General features: G+C 37.3%; 1 protein-coding gene and 1 long non-coding RNA gene across 2 annotated transcripts; one reads left to right on the forward strand and one right to left on the reverse strand.

Annotated features, from left to right (window-relative positions):
- Positions 1-7,084: 7,084 nt before the first annotated feature.
- On the reverse strand, positions 7,085-9,786 carry LOC130050185 (uncharacterized). Its single transcript, XR_008798601.1, has 2 exons — positions 9,719-9,786; positions 7,085-7,585 (listed from the first exon to the last, which is right to left on the reverse strand). It is a non-coding gene; the product is annotated as an uncharacterized LOC130050185 (long non-coding RNA).
- Positions 9,787-15,624: 5,838 nt separating this feature from the next.
- On the forward strand, positions 15,625-20,439 carry LOC125658296 (uncharacterized). The gene is made up of 5 exons (XM_048889519.2): positions 15,625-15,727; positions 16,123-16,263; positions 18,033-18,132; positions 19,713-19,843; positions 20,003-20,439. Exons 1-5 carry the CDS (start codon positions 15,710-15,712, stop codon positions 20,261-20,263), a joined length of 651 nt encoding a protein of 216 aa, XP_048745476.1. The 5' UTR covers positions 15,625-15,709; the 3' UTR covers positions 20,264-20,439.
- Positions 20,440-21,334: the final 895 nt, after the last annotated feature.

Below are 21,334 nucleotides of genomic sequence, written 5' to 3' on the forward strand. Positions count from 1 at the left end.
GCTTCCCCATCGTCAACTTTCCATATTTATGTAGCAATATTCCATTATCAACTGCATATGGTATTTATATCTCTCAATTAATTCGATACCCAAGAACTTGCTCTGTGTATACCATGGTCAGTTTTTAAATCGATGCAAGCTACTGACAAACAAGTTGATGGTACATGATTTTCAACAGTCTCGACTGACGTCAGCATTTCGCAAATTCTATGGTCATTATAATAGGTGCCCAGGGTGAGCAAGCATCCCCTGTTGACCGGTCACACCCGCTGTGAGCCCTACATCCCGATCAGGCAAACGGAGTAACCCGCAGTCAAAATCAGTGCGCCAAGAACGACATAACAATCGGTATCAAACACGTCAAACAGTATTTGACCCCATGATAGATCATTTTAACGGGCAGTGAATTGCTGACTTTAAACAAAATTGTTGAAACACCTGTAACATCAACTTGTTTGTCAGTAGTCTGCCACGATTCAAAAACTGATCATACACAGAACAAGCCTTGCGAATCGAATCAGTTGAGATAAATTAACACCATATGCAGGTGATAATGGAATGAAAGGTGAAGATAACGAACAGTGATCAATCTCATAAATCCCACAAGCAATACAAAATAGATAGTTGCACAACTGCGCAGGATGCTACAACTAAGTATGTATTGGTTCAATACTGATCCCATTGTTGCAAACATATTACACATTTATTACTGAACCCTATCCAGTTGAAAATAACATGAATAATTGTGTTAATTCAAATTTTTAAAGGCGTTTGCAAGGACTATATTTTGTGGCGGAAGGATTGATTTAATCAAAAACTTCTAAATCTGCGTGATATTACAGTTTCTGTTTCATCTAATATATCTTCTATTTTTATACTCCTATACGTGTATTTCAGTTTTATAATCTATGATACAGGTAGTCGAGACTTGGAACTAGTTCAAATGTTGTAATTAATTTGGTTGTTATATTTTTCCAAATAGAACATCGATTCTTTAAAAAAATTGAATTTATTTACTCGAAATATTTTCGCCAATAATTAAAAAAAATTGGTCTTCATTCCATTTTAAATTTTAAGACAAGACCTTGAAAATTATGTGAAATTTTAGAAATTGACATTACTCCTACAGATGTAATATGTCTTTTTAAACTCTCAAATTTGATATCATGAATTTGTCCATATCTTAAGTGCAAAAAGGTCATTATTTATTTCCATTACTTGTATTAAACTTCGTTTTATCTGTATTGTTAAAAGACATGATTATGTATCTATTTCATGTAATGATTGATTTCTGCTGCTTATATTGTGTTGACAACAGACAAATCAAGTTTAATTGAATAAATTTTAAGTGCAAAAAGTTTAGAACACAGTAGCTCAATAACAAGCATTGCGACCCCAGTTTTTCTTTTCAGTTTCCTAATTCTCCTTCAACGTAGAAATTAAAAATACACTTCCCAAAAAATTTACATTACGCCAAACGTCAGGTGCTGATATGATATATCCATGTGAACTCGAAATGAAAAGACATCACAGAGTCCTCCACATCTGCAATGTCTATATTATATTTTATTGAAAATGAATGTTAACGACAAACTAACAACTCAACTTTATGATCAATGAGATGATTTCAGCTTCTCCATCGTCAAATTTCCATATTTATGTCGATAGGTAATGCTTACTCCTCCTAGGCACCTGATCCCACCTCTGGTGTGTTCAGGGGTCCGTGTTTGCCCACTCTCTATTTCGTATTGCTTATAGGAGTTATGAGATTGATCACTGTTCGTTATCTTCACCTTTCATAAGGGCTAGCTTACATTTCTTTGAATTTCCTTTCGCTAATATACATAACTGAATGTTTTCAAATACCATTATGTTGTTTAGTTTGACTGCTATATGTATAGTTCACCCTCCCTCTTCTGTAGTCGTTCAATGATGACACTCAAAACATTTGTTCCAAGCAGCAAGTGTACTGGGTGTAAGGAATGGAAACCAATATTGCTGGAAAATTTTCAGCTATACCAGGTATTTCCAATTCTGTTTTTATAAAGCCATCATAGGTTTGTGAGTTTTCATCCGCACATTCAATGTAAAGTAATGTTTACTCGTTGTGATGCATCTCCACAAGTTAAGGGTTATTGAATCGTTACTTCACACTAACACTTTACATCAGTCACCATTCAAAACATGGACTCGTAACGGAGTATATAATTGGCTTGCAGCGTGGAGCCAATCAGACGAAGGCTTTTATAATCGGTCGAAAACGAAACTAAACATGCATGGCGCGGCATTAGTAACACGGTGTAGAATTTCTGACCGTCGATTGATTTTCGGAAATTATCTTTTTAAAAGAAAGGTGAAGATAACGAACAGTGTTCAATCTTATAAATCCCATAATCAATACAAAATAAATAATTGGACAAACATGAAGCCCTCGACACACCAGAGGTGGGATCAGGTGCCTAGGAGGAGTAAGCATCCCGTTAGTCATAAAGCTATCTACTTTCAATAAAATATCTAAGTATAAAGCAGAAGTGGACGACTCTGTGGTGTCTTATTTCGAGTTCGCAGGGATATATCGAATGGACATATGAATGAAAGTTATTATTGTTAATAGATGAAACGTCGTCGATATATCTAAATGTCGAATTGAAGGCCACAGCAAGAGATTTCTTCTTCTCACGTGGAAGTTTTTGGAATAAATTCTGCTTCATATGAATACAAACAGGTCAGCTAACAAAGGAGCTTAATTCGTGCTCATGGGAATTCCGAGACTGTTGTAAGACCTGATCACCAAAGACCACAAAGATATTGTCAATGAGGAACTCTAGCATATTTTTTATTCCAACTTCAGAATATTTGTGAGTGGAATCGGAGTGGTGTTTAAAAAAGTAATTTTTTTTAGGATGGCTGATCACTTGATATTTCCGTTTTCCATTTTTGTTGAAGAAGTCTATGATTTCAAAAAGTCTAGTCTTTCATTGATCGTGAGGAATGGTCGTGTAAAGTGTTAAAAAGTTAAAGGTTTTGTTGATCTGAGAAAAGTTTTGGCGATTTCAAGTTAGCTAAAAGTTCTTTAGAATTTTTTAGAATCCACATTTTATTTACACCACTTCTGGCTTATGTAGTCGCACAGTAAGTTTGAAGTTTCTCCTTCACAGCTGTTAATATTTTCGTGAGGAGCAAAGATAGCGGCTTTGTAGAGCACTCACTGCATCCAGCGATGTATCTTTGTTTGTAAGGATTTTTATGTAGTTTAGGAATCCAGTGTGGGTATTGTAACTCATATTCGTTCGACCAACCGACTGGGATACCAAATGTGCCTAAAACTGGAGCATGGTTTTGAAGAATTTCATCTTTTGAAAGGGCAGTTGGAGTATAAGTAAGATAACTAAAGGTGGAGTTAATGCCAAGTTCGTTTAAAATACATTTGTAATAATGAGCCTTACAAAGACAATGTTGTTACAAGCTTTGGCACCTGGAACCATAACATATTTCTCATGTAACCTATCTAATTCTTTTATCACTTCTGGTTTACTAAACACAGAAAGATAGATGGTACGTACGTTTGTTTTGATATGTCTAATGCGGGATTTTAATATTCCTTTAATACTTTTAAGCCATTCTGACGATGTATCAAGTTCTTCTTTTTCATAGTTAGCCCATCGTCTGGCATAATCCTTTACAGTAACAATTATCCCATGGGGGTCCGGGTTAAAATATGTCCTCAGTAATCCTTGCTTGTCGTAAGAGGCGACTAAATGGGCGGACCTTCGGATGAAACCGCAAAGACCGAGACCCCTTGTCACAGCAGGTGTGGCACGATAAAGATCCCTCCCTGCTCAATGGCCATAAGCGCCGATCATAGGCCTAAATTTTGCAGCCCTTCACCGGAATTGATGACGTCTCCATGAGTGAAGTACATTTACTGTATACTCGAGCGAGACGTTAAACAATATACAATCAATCAATACAGTAACAATTAATTCTACTTTGTATCAATTATTCCTATTGGGTTACATTGATTTGGTCTGTAACCAATCAGTTGTGCTATTTTGGTCATGTGACCCCGCTTGATCTGCTGAATGAATTTTATTGACCCACCAACCACCCCTTCTGCCACCATCAATTTTTATAGAGAATATTTAGGGCCTTTTAGGCCTTTGGTTGTTACCTACGTTTTGAGGGCAGGTAATTTCTGTGGAAACGAGGGGGTTATTCATATTCGGTCTTTCCTATCCCCATCATTTCTGTCCAAGCCTTCATAAAGTAAAAGTATGTGGAAAATCAGTCGCGCTTCGGTTTGAATTTATTTCAGCTTACATTTGATGTGAATCGTTCGTTCGAAAACTTCGATTTTGAGCGATTTACTAAAAGTAAGACATTTCACCCCTTTCGGGCCTCTAGATGTTTTACAAAATGAGGTGACGCACGCGCTTAAATCATGGTTTATCATGGAGGCGAATTTGACAGCAAAGGATGTATTGTTTGATATGACGACGATTATTGTTGCTTTAGTGTGGAATTGAATGGTTTCAATTGTATTCCCTTGCGTAAAAATCAATCATGAATTGATTTATGTTACTAAGTTTTCGAACGATTCACATCAAATGTAAGCTGAAATACATATAAATTATATATATACATGTATATATATTTTCCCCAGCATTTTGGATATACAAATGTATATTTTTATTGCATCATTTACATAATAAATGACAAGTTTCAATTCAGATGGTGTTGGGTTTTACCTTGATCCGCTCACGTATTATTTTGCTGTTTTCTGTCACACTCAACAATTTTTCAGTTATCTGGTGGCGCCCAGTTTATATTGGTGGAAGAAAGAACCCAAATACAATGTACCTGGGAAGAGACCACCGACCTTCCGAAAGTAAACTGGCAAACATTCTCACTTACCGGCGTGAGCGGGATTCGAACCGCGCCGACCAGAGGTGAGAGGCCGTGTGATTTTGAGTGCGATGCTCTAACCACTCGGCCACGGAGGTCTGCTACACAAGGATCTAGCGAAATCGCATACGGAGGTCAAATCTAGTGACCTTTAAGTCATGCATATTCATCGATATGTTCATCCAATCAGAGAACTCTTAATATATGCATTCGGTAAACGAAAAGTTCGGGAAAACAACAAATGGAGCACGCTATTGAAGTTTTGAAAGATTTCAAGATTCAGTCATTAAATGAGGAACAGAGGGATGTCTTCATAGCTGTGGTGAATAATAAAGACTGTATGGCAGTTTTGCCTACTAGTTTTGGAAAATCGTTACCATATCAGATGTTGACACCTTAGAGAAGACAGCTACTGTCGTACTGAGTGAAAGTTCTTCGGCGGACCCTTCTAGTGCCGAAGTTGGAAAGATAATAGTGTGTTCGCCCATTTTTGCACTAATGCAGGATCAAGTAGACAGATTGAACTCTATTCCAAATTTGAAAGCTGTTTACAAGGGTAGGTTCTTCTTCCAGTAATGTATAGGTCCAGCACAATCTCTTTATTTACTATGATTTAGCTGAGCTTTTTTAAGGTGGTTTAGTTTGAATTTCTTAAGTAAAGTGGTACAGCCAAAAAGTCGCATAATTTTTTAATGTGTTTATATTTTGAACAAACCACAACACTATTCTAATTAGAGTTCATAACAATACTACGTCATTTTTCATGAAAAGAGAATTTCTTGTGTGTGTAAACTGCCCACTACCCTGTGTGATATGGCTAATTTGGACTCCTCCTAGAGTCAAAACTCTGAGGTTGCAATATTCACATTTTTGGTACATCCTCTTTTGCTTTTCCTAAATATGCATTTTATTCTGTATCAACTTAAAGAAGTCTTGCTAATGATAAATACAATAATCACTACAATACTTTTGACTCCATTTTGAGAATTGGTCAATTTTTGGTAGATTTCGTCCCAATGTCCCTGAAGTGCAGGAGTCCTGAAATTTACAATTTATGTCCCCTTTGTTCCAAAGATGCTTCATACCAAATTGGAAAAGAATTGTAATGGTGGTTATCAAGAAAAAGTTTAAAATGTACATTGTTCACACATCTAATAACTGACCATTTTGGTCCCATCCTAATACCGAAACCCCTGCCCCTGGGATCATCAAATTTACAATTTTGGTAAAGGGCTACATTGTACTTGCTCTATCTAAATATCTATTTAGTATCAATAGCACTAAAGAAGACGTTATTTAAGTGTTTTACACATAAACACTATATAGTAAGTTTGGCCCCGTCCTGGGTTCATAACCCCGAACCCTACCCAGGGGATCATAAAATTTACAATTTTGGTAGAGGTTTCCTTGCTCTACATCACTATAATTTAGTTTTTCTTAAACATGTGCGGTTCTAGAGAAGAATATTTTGAAAATTGGTCATTTGTTGACAGTTTTTGCCCCGCCCCTTAGGCCCAAGGGGCCTGAAATTTACATTTTATGTCCCCCTTGTTCTATAGATGCTTCATCAGCGGTTTTTGTTTTCCTTACATAACTGGTATCGATAAACAGTACCATTCCCAATGCCAAAAAAACCCCGTTGATTTTTCCCAATTTTGAGACTAAAAATTCCCAATTCACTTGCCCAAAAATAGACCGCTGACATCGTTATTTACTCAGTCTGAAACGTTGTACGAGTTAACTAAAATGTTCACTTCCGGTTTTAAATCGAAAGTACAGATCATGGCAGTGCGCGTGTTTTGTAGAGCTACGACGATTCTAAAACGAGCTTACCACGATTCCTTATGTCTCACAACAGCAAATGTTACGGCAAAAAGGTTTGTAAAGTGATGAATACTTCTTGTTCTGTTCTCTTTTCTTTTAGTTGAAATCATTCACCGAGACATTGGTAGAAAATTCCCAATTTGTTCGATTTTAACACTATTTTTCCCAATTGAATGGGTACCGGTACCAGTACCAGTGGGTAAAAAAAAATCGCTGGCTTCATACCAAATTTGAAAAGAATTGGACTGGTAGTTATCAAGAAGTTAAAGAGTAAACCCAGGTGACCTAAAAAATTAAAACTGAGAAATGAGGTCGCGGCGCATGGTGAAAGTTTGATATTTACAAAAATGCATCATACAATTCTAATTGTCAATTTATAAAATATCTCAAAATTGGCGTTAAAACAAAATAAAATTCATACGTTTATTAGAAGAAAATTATTACTTCATTTTACAAGCAAAGTGTTGACGTAATATGGCAAGGCGTGTAATGGATATCGATTACAGAAGACAGGTAGTTTTCTTTCTTATACATATGACGTACCGTGAAATCACGGAACAGAATGGTCATAAAATTTTATGTCGCACTCAGAAAATCTCTAATAGAAACTGTTTGAACGCTTGAAGAAGTGGATATGTCAAAAGTGAATCATGCTTTAGTGTATAAATGGCATTAAACGATTTTCTTGTGGTAGAGACTCTATAATGGATGACGAACGTCCTGCAGGAAAGTGATGGCCGTGTCACTCCCGGAATTAGCAGATGTCTTTGAGGTTAGTTCCGGCACCGTCTTCGTTATTCTTTATCTTACTGAACATCTGGAAATGCGAAGAGTTGCAGCCCGCTGGATACCTAAACTGTTAACAAAAACGATAAAGCTAGAAGGCGCCACAGACTGTGTGTGAAATGAACCTGTAGGAGAATATTTTGAGAAACTGTGAAACGTGATGTTATGACATAGTTTTTGACGTAACGATCAAGTTGGGAGTGTTCCGTGGCAAAAGAACATACTGTTTTTTAACTCATATATCACGGATACTGTTTGACCAATTAGAATGAAACGACACAGGTCAATAAAATAAATGATTTCAAATCCCATGATTTTATTTGTCCAAAAAATAAATTTACGAGAGAGACATTGTAGACGTATTTTTAATGACCCTCGTACTATATACAACGTTTGGTCCTGCCCTGGAGTCAGAACCTCTACCCCGGGGATCACGAAATTTACCATTTTGTTAGAGGCCCCCCTGCTCTCCATCACATGCATTTAGTGTTTATTATAAACATTGTATGTGCGGTTGTAGAAAAGATTTTTGGAAAGTGGTCAATTTTTGCCCCGCCCCTTAAAAAGAATTGAAAATGTAGTTCTCAAGAAGTTAAAATGTTCAATTGTTCACACATTTAATCGCTGATTAGTTTGGTCCCACCCTAATACCACTCTACCATGAATTTGGTTAAGGGCTTCTTGCGCATTCTAAATACCCAATTAGTATCAAATAGCATTAAAGACGATGTTTCTTAAATGTTTTGCACATAAATACTATATGCTAAGTTTAACCCCATTCTCGAGTCAGAACCTCTACCCTGGGGGCCATGTAACTTACAATTTGGCTAGAGGCCTTCCTGCTCTATATCACTATGCATTTAGTTAATTTTACACATGTGCGGTTGTAGAGAAGATTTGTGAAATTTTGGCAATTTTTGCCAGACCCTAAGGCCTCGGGGATGCAGCTGTCTAAACAGTTATTCTTTACAAGGCCGCGTGCCTTACCAAACAGAGCTGCACGGGAGTAGTATAACCCGCCTAGATGAGTGGTTCAACTGAGTGCAGTTTTGAGTGCGGGCCGATAGGCGGTTCAACTGAGTGCAGTTTTGAGTGTAGTTTGGAGTGCGGGGTTTTATAGAGGGGGTCAAGCAGTTGGCCAAGTGGCCGGGGCCACCTGGCGGGGTTGGCGCGGTCAAGCTGGGGAGGTGGGGAGAGGTGGCGCTGTGTAGCAAGCGAGGTTTGGGGGGATAGCGTGTGAGCGTTTTGTATTCCTGGTGTATTCCCAGTCTTCGAAATTAGCCGGTAGTCCGATGCCCGAGGCGTGTAAAATAACAGTTGGGCGTGTAAAACGTTGAACTTCAAGCGCCCGTCGGGCCTGTGGAAAATAAATACCCCTCTTTTCAAAATCATATTATTTTATTCGAAATCGTTATTGTAAAAATACGTGTCTCACTCTGTGAAATCAAGTCATTATGTTACGTAATAAAAACATGAACTGATCCCGAAGAAACAGTCCCGACTTAAATTACGCACTTCCGATTACAGGGAACCAGATGTAATGTCAAAGTCGTTTACGCGTTTGTTCCTATGCCGTTTCCAAACGGAAAAACAAGATGAAAATATTAACAGATTGTCAATGACAAACCGATAGTATGAAAACTTCCCTGTAACATGAACTTCTTGAAATATGTCGAGGGTGCCAAACCGGGGAAAAGACAAAAAACGACCCCAACGTCAGAAGAGAAGAAAAACTCTAAACAGAACTATGAACTGAAAAGGGAAAGAAAATTTCAAAAGCAATGGTTGATAAATCGTTCCTGGTTGAGGTTTGACGATTCGCAAAACCAAATGTTTTGCACCTCATGCGAGACAAACAACGTCGATTCAGCTTTTACTAAGGGAACCTCAAATTTCAAGTTGTCTTTTTTTCCCTTGCACTAGTATGATTGACATGATAACAAACATTTAGTACAGCATGAAGTTTTTAATGTGGTTTTCAAATCAAGATAAGTTTTTTAATATGACTTCCAAATTCGGGCCTGTAGAATTGATGGTGGGCCTGTAAATTTTCCAACTTGCAGGCCCACTGGGCCTGTAAGTTAAAAAGTTAAGTGTGAAGACTGTATTCCTTTGTTAAATTTTCAAATAAAAAGAATTAAAGAACAATGGTTGAAAGTTTACACATTTTTTCAATGAACAAATTGACACATAATTTACTGACCTCGTCTAACAGTTGACAGAAAATAGATAGGCGAGAGGTTTCGTTTTCATTTCTCGGAAACGCGGCTATTTCTGAAAATCGCTATGACTTTGTTTTGTAAACAATGAGCCCAGCTATTCGGTAGTTCTATAAAACTGAATTCGGTTAACATGCAAAGAGTTTATGCATATGTTCACTATATTGTGTGGTTTGAGTCAGATCTCTCTGCAGGAGAGGTCATTACTGCCCGTGAAGAACTGCAAAATTTAGGCCTATGCTCGGCGCTTACGGCCTTTGAGCAGGGAGTGATCTTTATCGTGCCACACCTGCCGTGACACGAGACCTCGGTTTTTGTGATCTCATCCGAAAGACCGCCCCATTTAGTCGCATCTGACGACAAGCAAGGGGAAGTGAGGACTTATTCTAACCCGGATCCCATATAGTTTTACGGTATATATTTAATAAAATAATTCATTTTACTCTAAAAGTACTTTGGACCTAAACTCTAGTATGGATATAGCAGAACAGTTTTATAGTATATAAAAACAACTATCTGTGCACTTCGCACCCTATGAGATCACAACGAAAAAGTACGTCACGACGTACATCTTACAATTCATGTCCATATGGTGTCGTTATATTGATAGGCGTTATCAAGTGATAAGCCGTATACGTGAAAAAATTTCTTGTCAAATAATATATTATTTCAATTTCGTATCAAATCACTCAACATTTTTATATTTGCGCGAAGGTCATAATTCACATTGTGACCTTGAAATCGCCCCTCTATTTTCTCCCGATCCCGATCATCACTACGTTATTTTAGAAAATCTAATTTACATAATGATTGCGAGCAGAGTGTAAAGGAGTGACGATATACGGTGTATGGTGGTGTATAAAGTGTATATATATTTATATTCCTGTTACCAAAAGAAAAGTTAGGACACACTTCTGACACATAAAGAAACCCCCCTTTCCACATTTGATTATGTCTGGCATACTCTTGAAAATGAAAAAAAGAGTATCCTGCATTAGATGCATTTTAAATTTCCCTTTATCGGGGCACTTGGTCTCTCTATAGATCTGGGTTTTTACTATATCAACTAGGAAGTCTCATAATTGTTCATGAAAAAGTGAAGATAATCTTATTATGATTACACAATTGAGAGTAGGGTAAACACGGATTAAAGTAAATATGAGTGGTGGCAACTGCGGTGCCAGTAGTCGTGTTCATGAGAATGTGAGGGTTGGTATGTGGTACAAAATTGGTGGTATATGGTGTTAGTGAAATTTGGGTGGTAGTGTGTGGTGTTAACGAAAATGTGAGCGGTGTTATGGGGGTGAAACATGCAAACTAATAAAACTAAATCAATCTCTTTAATTAATATGGAAAGAAATGCAAAATTAAGGACCTATATAGATAATAGTGTGAGTAGTGTTAAAGAAATCCAAAGTCAAGGGAACTGGTGTGGGGAGTAGGTGTTATTTAGCGTATAAGCGGTAGTGTGTGGTGTACAAGTGGTGGTATGTGGTGTTAATAAAATGTGGGTGGCAGTATGGTGGTGACACACAATCTAATATCTGTAGATCAATCTCTTTCATTAATATTGTTATGCTAAGAAATACATAACTTGGGACCTAAATGGGTAGTGGTGTGAGTTATGTTAAAGACGATGTAAGTGATGACATGTGGTGTGCCAGTAGTGGTATACAGTTGGTGGTATGGGGTGTATAGGTGGTGGTATGTGGTGTATAGATGGTATTGAGTGGTGGTATGTGGTGTATAGGCGATGGTATGTGGTGTTAATGGAAATGATTGTATGGTGGTGACACATGCAAACTAAAAACGGTAGATCAATCTCTTTCATTAATATTGTCATGCCAAGAAATGCAAAACCATATAGGTAATGTTGTGAGTAATGTTAAAGAAGATGTAAGTGATGGCATCTGATGTGCCAGTAGTGGTGTACAGATGGCGGTATGGGTTGTAAAGGTGGTGGTATGTGGTGTTAATGGAAATGCGAGTGGTGGTATGGTGGTGTTAATGGAAATATGCATGGTAGTATGATGGTAATACATGCAAACTAATAACGGTAGATCTATCTCTTTCGTTGATATTGATATGTAAAACTATCAATTCTCAGACCTGTATAGGTAGTGGTGTGAGTAATGTTAAAGAAGATGTAAGTGATGGCATCTGATGTGCCAGTAGTGGTGTACAGGTGGTGGTATGTGGTGTATAGGTGGTGTGTGAGTGGTGGTATGTGGTGTATATGGAAATGTGAGTGGTAGTACGATGGTGATATGTAAAACTATCAATTCTCAGACCTGTATAGGTAGTGGTGTGATTGGTGTAGAACAAAAAGGTGTTAAAACACATGTGTTAGCATCTGATGTGGCATTAGCTGTGTGAAAATGGTGTTTATGGAAATGTGAATGGTGGTACGTGGTGTATAAGTGGTGGTATGTGATGTTAATGAAAATAAGGGTTGTGGTATGTGGTGTTTACGAAAGTGTAGGTAGGGTGTGTGTGATGTTAACGAAAGTGTGGATGGTAGTAGTTGGCTGGTTATTTCACGTCTCCCGAGAAATTTTCACCCTTATATACACCACTTGTGGATGAAATACTATGCTTGGTGGTTCTACCCGTAGCATTGATGGCTCTTTAGCCTGCAAACGCCTACCACCATAAGGCCTTCCGAAAGACCCGTAAATGCGGTGCATCTGGAGAACCAATCACTACCAATGTTTACGTCAGAGGTTGGCGATGGCATGAGGAGGAATCGAATTCATGAACTGGTTAGGAAACAAACACTCTATCATTGAGCAATGCGACCGGTAATTGCGTGGTGGTGGTGGAAACATTTAAAGAACCTAAAATCCAGGAATTATTCATTCACTTTTATGCATTCGAGCAGTTAACATGATTGAGTGTTCAGAGTGTCATGGTTTATTTTCTCGCAGAGATGCCATGATGCGTCACAAAAGACTAAAACACGGGGACAGCGATCAGGAAGAGGATATTGACATGAGTGATGTCTCTCCAACACAGAGCGATACTGACAGTGACATAGAGGAAGAGAATATCGTCTTTCGCCAAATGGCACATAAAGCGCGAAAACATATTGCCGGGGAGTGGCAGAAGAGATACGAGAAATACTTGAACCAAAATATGTCAGAAAAGAAAGATAGTAAGAAAGCAGACGAAAAGACCAAAGGAGAAACTTACCAACAGTTTAGAAAACTGTATGAGCGGTTCCTTTACGATCAGTATCAGTTGCAAGAAGACACAACGCACGAACTGGTGACGGACGCCATCGATGAATTTGTGTCCGACAATCATGGATTAAAGAAATCCATCAAGATGGCTCTTCGCAAACACAAATATCTACTTGAATCTTACCTAGATAAGTATGACAATGATGAAGACGAGGAGGAGGAAGATGAGGAGGAAGACGAGGAGGAAGATGAGGAAGACTAACCGATGCGACATAATCACACCACTGTATCACGAGAAACACCGTCTTTAAAAACTGAATTCATTCAAATATTGACCTGCATCTACTTGAAGGAAAAAGCTACATCAAATGACATTTTTCATCTAAAATATGCAATAAATAAAAGTTGTAAACCTACAAAAATGTGTTATTTTTTATGACACGGGTATTACGAAGCGAACTCACATAAGATACTTTACAAGATGGGCACCAGTATGAAGAGACGGGAGTTGGTCATTTTCATCATTTAAGTCATCATGGCTCAACGTGAAGGGTTTTATTTTACCCTTCCCAGTGATGGGTCTAAGGAATCCTTTCCGAGCAATACGGCAGCTCAGTTTAAAATCTTATTACCCCAATCCCTGGATTTGACGGACGTGGATTGAGAAGTCGGTTTAACCGAAATGATGTTTCCCAATGCCTTGAAAAACATCACAGTGGAAGAGGCTTATTTCGATATCCTCGTCCCAGAAGAGTACCTTCAACACGTCAAAAATCCGGATATTTTCAAATGGGGACGATTTCGACTGGAAAAAGTCAAGCTGCTTCCTTTGTGGCAGTGTCCCGTACTGGTCGAATGGCCCAATACCCCCTGGACTCGAATCATCGATAGCAAGATGGCTATCGTCCGAATTCACTTCAGACCCGGAGCTTACGTTCATTCCGCGGCTTTAATCGACGAAATCAACGAAGGACTGGCAGGAAGTATGAAAAAGATATGGAAAACGATGGGTAACCCCAAAGAAGAGAGTTTCATGAAATTAGTTAATTTCGAAAAATACGAGCGAATCATGTATCAGTTTAAAGGGAAAACACTAAAAAAAAAATCCCCTTGTGCGTTCGCTTCCCCACATCCTTAGCTTACAAGCTTGGTATGGATAGTCAGAAAATCATCCTTCCGAACGAAACCCTAACCAAATGGATCAACGTGACTTACTTGGGGAAGAATACCACGGATGTCTACGAAAATCTGAAATCCATGTACGTGTATTGCGATGTCGTGAACCCTCAAGTGGTGGGGTCCAACGAATTGAAATTATTAAGGGTGGTTCCTTGTACGTTTCACCTGGTGGACGGACAACAAGCCAAATGGGAACCCATCAGGACCGAATATTTGAAACTGAGTAAAAAACATTTCGATACCATCGACATTCACATCATGACCTCTCTGGGGACCCCCATGCCCTTTTTAAATGGTAGAATACTGGTGAAACTTCATTTCCGAAAGGTGTATTGAAGAGAAAAGTCGAGTTACGATGAAGTATCATCGCGGAGTCAGGAGTCAGAAAGGACACGGAATATTTTCCATTCTCCTCCCTATGGTTGTTAGTGCCGGAGCCGTCCAAGGGGGTAAAGGAAAGAAAAGAAAAAAGAGGCGTCGTACAAAGTATAAAAAGCGTGTTTAACAACCGACAGTTTCCCCAAGAGTATCCTAATGGGTTATTACAGCCTAATACACGAAAGGCGAATTTAACGACCAATGATCAATCTCATAACCTCCATAAGCAATGCAAAATAGATAGTTGGGCAAACACGAACCCCTGGACACACCAGAGGTGCGATCATGTGCCTAGGAGGAGTAAACATCCCCTGGCGACCGGTCACACCCGCCGTGAGCCCTATATCCTGATCCGGTTAAAGGAGTTATCCATAGTCGAAATCAGTGTGCCAAGAACGGTCTAACAATCGGTATGAAATACGTCAGATAGCATGTGTAAACTCCGGACATTTTACTTACAAACTGAAGCACTTTTATGTTAAGTTTGTGAGTAAAATGTCCGGAGTTTACATATCGATAAATTCTTCAAAAAGAATGTTTGATTCTTATAATTCCAATTCATTCATTGTATTCACAATTTCAAATTTTTTTAATAGTTTCCCCGCAGTACATTATTTGTTTTTAGGCGCGCATGAAGACATCGCGTTTTCGGATTTATGGATGTACAAACTCTCGTTCACCTTTATGTTTGTCCAATCAAAACAATTGTAATAAATAACATTGGAATTATAGTACTGTACATATGATATTTATGGAATCCTGTCTAGTATCTAATAACGGTGTTTTGGAAATGATAAAAATCTATAGTAAATCCAGGTTGATTGCCATAAATAAACGATTATAATACACGTTGAAATTTGAATGACGTAGACAAAAGAACATGATGTGAATTACTTATACAATGAAATACATAGTGTTTAATAGTGTCGTTATTTATTACTTCTTGTTTGTTTGTTTATTCATTTTTTTGTTCTTTTTTAAGTGAGATTTCATGCATACAACTGTATTACTATGTAATTTTAAAAACCGCTTCGGGATAAAGCGACTATAATCCCCTGGTATGGACAGAAGCCAGGGATTCCCTGTGTCTTATTTACAGAGCGACACTTTTACTGGCGACAAATACTCACGCTTACACCGAAACGGTTCATTTGGTGTAGTAGTACATGTACGCTTTAAGGTGTGTATGTATGCAACATTTGTGTCCTAAACAGTGTTCCGTACAGGCCAATCACAATGACGTCTATACTGAAAGTAAGTCAGAACGTTTACTGTATATATTCATAAATTAATTACATATTTTGTATCTGGTGCTCTCAGGTAGCATATACATAACTGTGTGGTTTTATATAGTGAGAAAGAAAAGTCGAAAATGAGTTTTTAGAAAACAGCATACTATCAGTCGATCGCTCGATCAAATTCTTTAAATCCCGATCTATTTAAGTATGAATAAATTCTCGTATCTAGAATTCATGATTATGTGATCAAACAGCATTATACGACTTATGCACAGAGTAGGCCTATAGTAGTAATGTAAAACGGAATTAAAGCATCAACAAATGTAAAATATAGGACGTTTACATTCGGTATGTGTACGGAACACATGTGTTGCTATAAATGGATATTAAGTGGTTGTCTATTGTTATTAGGTGTGCAGAATCTTTAAGACCCCCGTGCGGTTTTACCACTGGACTTCTGTCATGCTGAATGATTTCAGTCGATTTCCAGTTCCCGACGTTCAAACCCTTCCCGATGACATCAAAACAGTCATGGAAACTACCAAAGAGAAAGTACGTACATGTTGAAGTTTAAACTGTATCCACGAAAAACAATCCACCTCAAGACTTGGTAGATATTTTCTGTTTTGGGTAAACTCAGGTGACCTATTACAATTGGTTGTTGTCGTCGTACGTCGTCCGTTAACAATTGAACATGTTTAATTTCTTCGTGATAACTACATGTACCATTCCAATTCTTTTCAAATTTGGTATGAAGCAAATTTTTGGGACAAGGTCACATAAATTGTACATTTGAGGACTTCAGCATCCATGGGACCTTAGGGGCGGGACAAAAACTGCCAAAAAAACCCACCAACATTTAAAACTCTTTTTCTCTGCAACCGCTCACATACAAGAAAAACTAAATTTCATGATCCCAAGCGTAGGGATTCTGACCCAAGGGCGGGGCCGGACTTGGTGTATAGTGTTTATGTGCAAAATACTTAAATAACATCTTCTTTAGTGCTATTGATACTAAATTGAAACTAAATGGACATTTACAAAGAGCAAGTAGCCCTTGGCTAAAATTGTAAATTTTATGATCCCAGGGACAGCGGTTTAGGTATCAGGGTGGGACGAAATTGGTCATTTATTAAATGTGTGAACAATAGAGCATTTTTAACGCATTTTTGATAACTACCAATACAAAATTCTCCTCTACTCATATACGGTGATTCATTAAATGGCACCAAAATACTTGGAAGAGGTGATCACTACTTACCAACCAAATCGTTCCCTGAGATCTGAAAATTCACTGACATTAGTTAGACCTAGATGTCGAACCTCCACATACGGAAACAGGCGCTTGGATGTGGCAGCAGCTACACTCTGGAACTCTACCTGATACCCTCCGCTGTTGTCAGAATTTGAACACTTCTAAAAAAACATTTAAAAACAGATCTTTTTAGACTTGCATATTGTTAGTATTATAGGTGGTTAAATCTTTCTGGTTTCTTTACCATAAGTTTTAACATGACTTTTTCAAGTGTATACTTCTTTTAACTATTGTATTTTATTATATGATTGAATAATTCCTAGCTCTCTAATTGGCTGAGACCCAACAATGTAGAAATCATACTACGTTATGTTTACCTGCACGTGACCTTCCAGGTGAACATAAGGAATTATTTTTTCCACAAAGGACCAAAAATAGACCTTCCAGGTGAACATAAGGAATTATTTTTTCCACATAGGACCAAAAATAGGTCGTTGAAACTTACAATTAAAGCAAAGAACAATCTTGAAGTTTTTTTTAATCATTTAATCATATAATAAAACAATCATTGCTGGGGTTTTTTTTTAGGTCAATACGATGATTTAGCCACCTTCGAAGTACAATATTCACCTCGCCCTTCGTTGCCCTCGGGGAATATGATTTTTCTTGGGTGAATAAATCTTCATATCACCCTCACTATCATGCAATAAATGTATATCATATCACTGATTGTACGGTGTGGAACTTTTTTAATCCACAGCATGTTTTAAATTTTAGTTCACATTATTGACGTTTTGCTAGCATTGTTTTGATATTATCTCTCTTATTGCTATTGTAATTTCCTTTTACTACTTTTATAACATGATGTATCATTTTTATTGTGTGCAGCGCTTTAGAGTGGTTATTTATAGTCATATAAGGCCCTATATAAATAAATATTATTATCATTATTATTGTATGAATTATAAATCGAGTAACTACAGGAAGAACTTGGAATTTAATGATTAGTTATTTGTAGAAATGTTAATGAAAAGGTAATTAAAAATCTATGAATTTTCTATTTCAGAGTGGGTTTTTCCCGAACGTGTTCAGTGCTATGTCGTATCGCCCTGACGAGGCACGAGCTTTTATTCAGTATTATGATGCTGTCATGGCAGTAGACAGAGGTTAGTATTGTGTTTTATTTGCAATTTATACTGAAATTTAAAAGCCCAATCAAGTAGACTGTGTAAAGAATGCAGACTGCTATAGCCTTTTAGAAGTAAGAATTCATGGTATTAGAATATTTGTGATACATAGATAAGTCCAAAAAAGAAAGAAAAGAAAATATGATTAAAACACAACACCGATTTCAAACTCTACGTGCATTTTATTGTTTTGATGATTATATGGCTGAATGCAAGTGTGCAAGGTACCCGGCGTCACTAATATGATGGCAGATTAATATACAGACTAGTATACTATGACGTCCCAGTTTTGAAAACTGCTTTACTTTGATTAAAATCAAACTTTAGGAAATTTTTTACAAGCGGGAAAACAATTTTATCTTAAAATTCTGCACCATAAATCGATTAAACTAAGTTAAACGTTTGTAGAAGAATTTACTAAGCGTTTTACAAGAATTTTGAAATTTCGGCATTAATAGAGGTATCAGCACCAGCGACACCTATGGATAGAAAATGAAAATAATATACATGGTTTATATCCACCACGACCACCACCACCCCCCGGTGGCAAAACGTCTTTAACACATTTATACCATACTGTGTATGTGTATACTTACATCTGGGAGTGTGGTATAATTCATTATCTTATAAAGTCATTAAGTTAAACATGATTTTAGTGAATAAATAACAATTGCCTTGCAAGACAATAATTCTTCCTTATACATTTCTTAGAAATTGAAACTCCCGCCATCTATAGGGGCTGCCATGATGTGGAACTCTTTTGCATTGAAGACCACAAAAATCAATAATTTTGACGTCACATCGTCTGTTCCGTTTTTGATGAGATTCTAAGATGTCCATGTGATATGGTAGATTTTACGAATAAATGGGGTGATGCTTCCTGTCAAGCTGTTAATTACACTAATGCGAAGGGGAGATGTGATTTTATTCTTTTCGAAATTCTGGACCCAACTAAGTCATCTGAATCTGAAAGAAAACACTATCATAGTGTATTATATGTAAACTGTGGATCCATCATAGATCTGCTTAATGACAAGTTGAGTTTCGAGACATTTGTATGAAGAAACGTGTACCGTCTGCCTGGTCTGCGACTCAAATGAACGTCTTCTATTCTCAATTCCCTCTTGCGAAAGAACGGACTCAAATCTATACGGCTCCAAATCAACTGTTCGTGACTTCTCATGTTTACAGTGCTGCTGATGAAATAAACCGGAACCGACGGTGTGACGTCTTAAATTAAACTTCAATGGCCGCTCTTTTAGCGGCGAGTAATTTAAAATATATGGTAAATTAATATTGACTTAATCGTTAAGCAAGGATTATTGGTGTTAAAGACTGCCATTTACGATATCAGTAAGTAATACTTTATTCATAAAAAAAACAATGTGGTTAGGGTTGCCTTATCCTTTAATTATACTTATTATATCACTGGGGAGATGTATAATCTAAGTATTCCTCGCACTGAAGTCATTCAACTCTCCTTCCTGTTGTTTTTATACGTAACTATGTTCAGGAACGTGATTCTATCATAGACTGAATAAAAATTGCATTGTACGTAGGGAATTTGACGAAAGCAGACAAAGAAATGATCATATTAGCCACGTCTTCGGAAAATAATTGTCTGTACTGCATCATCGCTCATGGAGCTCTTCACCGGATATTCTCCAAGAATCCACATCTAGCTGATCAAGTAAGATAAATAAATTATATATATATATATATATATATATTCCGTTGCTTTCCCTTCTTTTATATTGTGAGAGATGCGAAGATTCAAAATGGATTTTTTTTTTTATTAATTCTATATGCGTGATTTTTAATTGCCCACACCATTTTTGTCTCTTATAAGATCGCTGCGAATTGGAAAACTGCAGATCTTGATGATAGACAACGCGCCATATTGGATGTCGCCATGGATTTGTGTCGTTGTCAGCCTTTATCAGAAGATAAGATAGAAAACCTTAGAAAGCACGGACTAGATAAAGACGATTTGTGGGATATTGGTGCTGTGACAGCTCTGTTTGCGCTGTCAAACAGAATGGCATATCTAATGAATTTGAAACCAAATGAAGAATTTTACTTAATGGGAAGGATCCCTAAACAGAAGTAAAATGACACACAGAAGAATATGTCCATGAGCATCCAGTATTATATATCCAAGATATATTTGAAGTCTGATCTTGAATGATGTTTTTGACAAGTAATTGTAATAAGATGAACCTATGTAATTTTGTATTACATCATAATAACAGTGTAATATAATTTCATATTAAAATTGTTACTTTTCGTGCATGTTCATTTTATTGCCTACCGCCACCATTAATGTGGCAAATAATCTCATTCGGATCACCTCGGTCGATTCCATCAAACCTCGGATGTAAGGTGTTCGTATACAGTGACGTATAACATATTTAACGTCCCTGATCAACTGGAACTATTGACAGATCCCGCGAAAAACAGTCCATTTTAACATAATTTTTAAGACAACTTCAATATTTGTAACTATTTTTCTTTGAGATCTATGTTGTTGTTTTTTTCAAATAGAGGGCAGTTTTCTACGGAAACCTCGATAAATTCATTTAAAAACCATGTTATAATCACTACATATACTTTCTGAATGCAGCAGTTTTTCCGACAGAGTAAATCGACCATCCAAGGCTACCGGGTAGATATAGGATACCGGAATCTGCCGAAGTTTATCGAATGCAATCTATCCTCCACCGGGGCTATGACGTCATTGCGTTGTATACGTCAATTATTATTGTTTTGTAAAAGATCTAGGTTAGAATAGGTCCTCAGTACCCCTTGCTTGTCGTATGAGACGACTAAATGGGGCGGTCCTTCGGATGAGACCGGAAAAACCGAGGCCGCACCGAGCATAGGCCTAAAAATTTGAAACCCTTCACCGGCAATGGTGACGTCTCCATATGAGTGAAATATTCTCGAAAGGGACGTTAAACAATATTCAATCTATATATATATATATATATATATATATATATATATTTCTTTGCATTCCACAATATATATTCCTACATCGTGTGACGTAATGTGCATAGGAATTGGATCAGGGTGACACAATTCCCAATACATGAATTGTGAAATTTAAATTGATGGAAGTGGTACAGGTGTTGTTAATTTCTTCAAAATTTGAAAACAATGAATTTATATGATTGATTGA

This window comes from Ostrea edulis, chromosome 9, assembly GCF_947568905.1.
Source record: "Ostrea edulis chromosome 9, xbOstEdul1.1, whole genome shotgun sequence".
Lineage (NCBI taxonomy): Eukaryota > Metazoa > Mollusca > Bivalvia > Ostreida > Ostreidae > Ostrea > Ostrea edulis.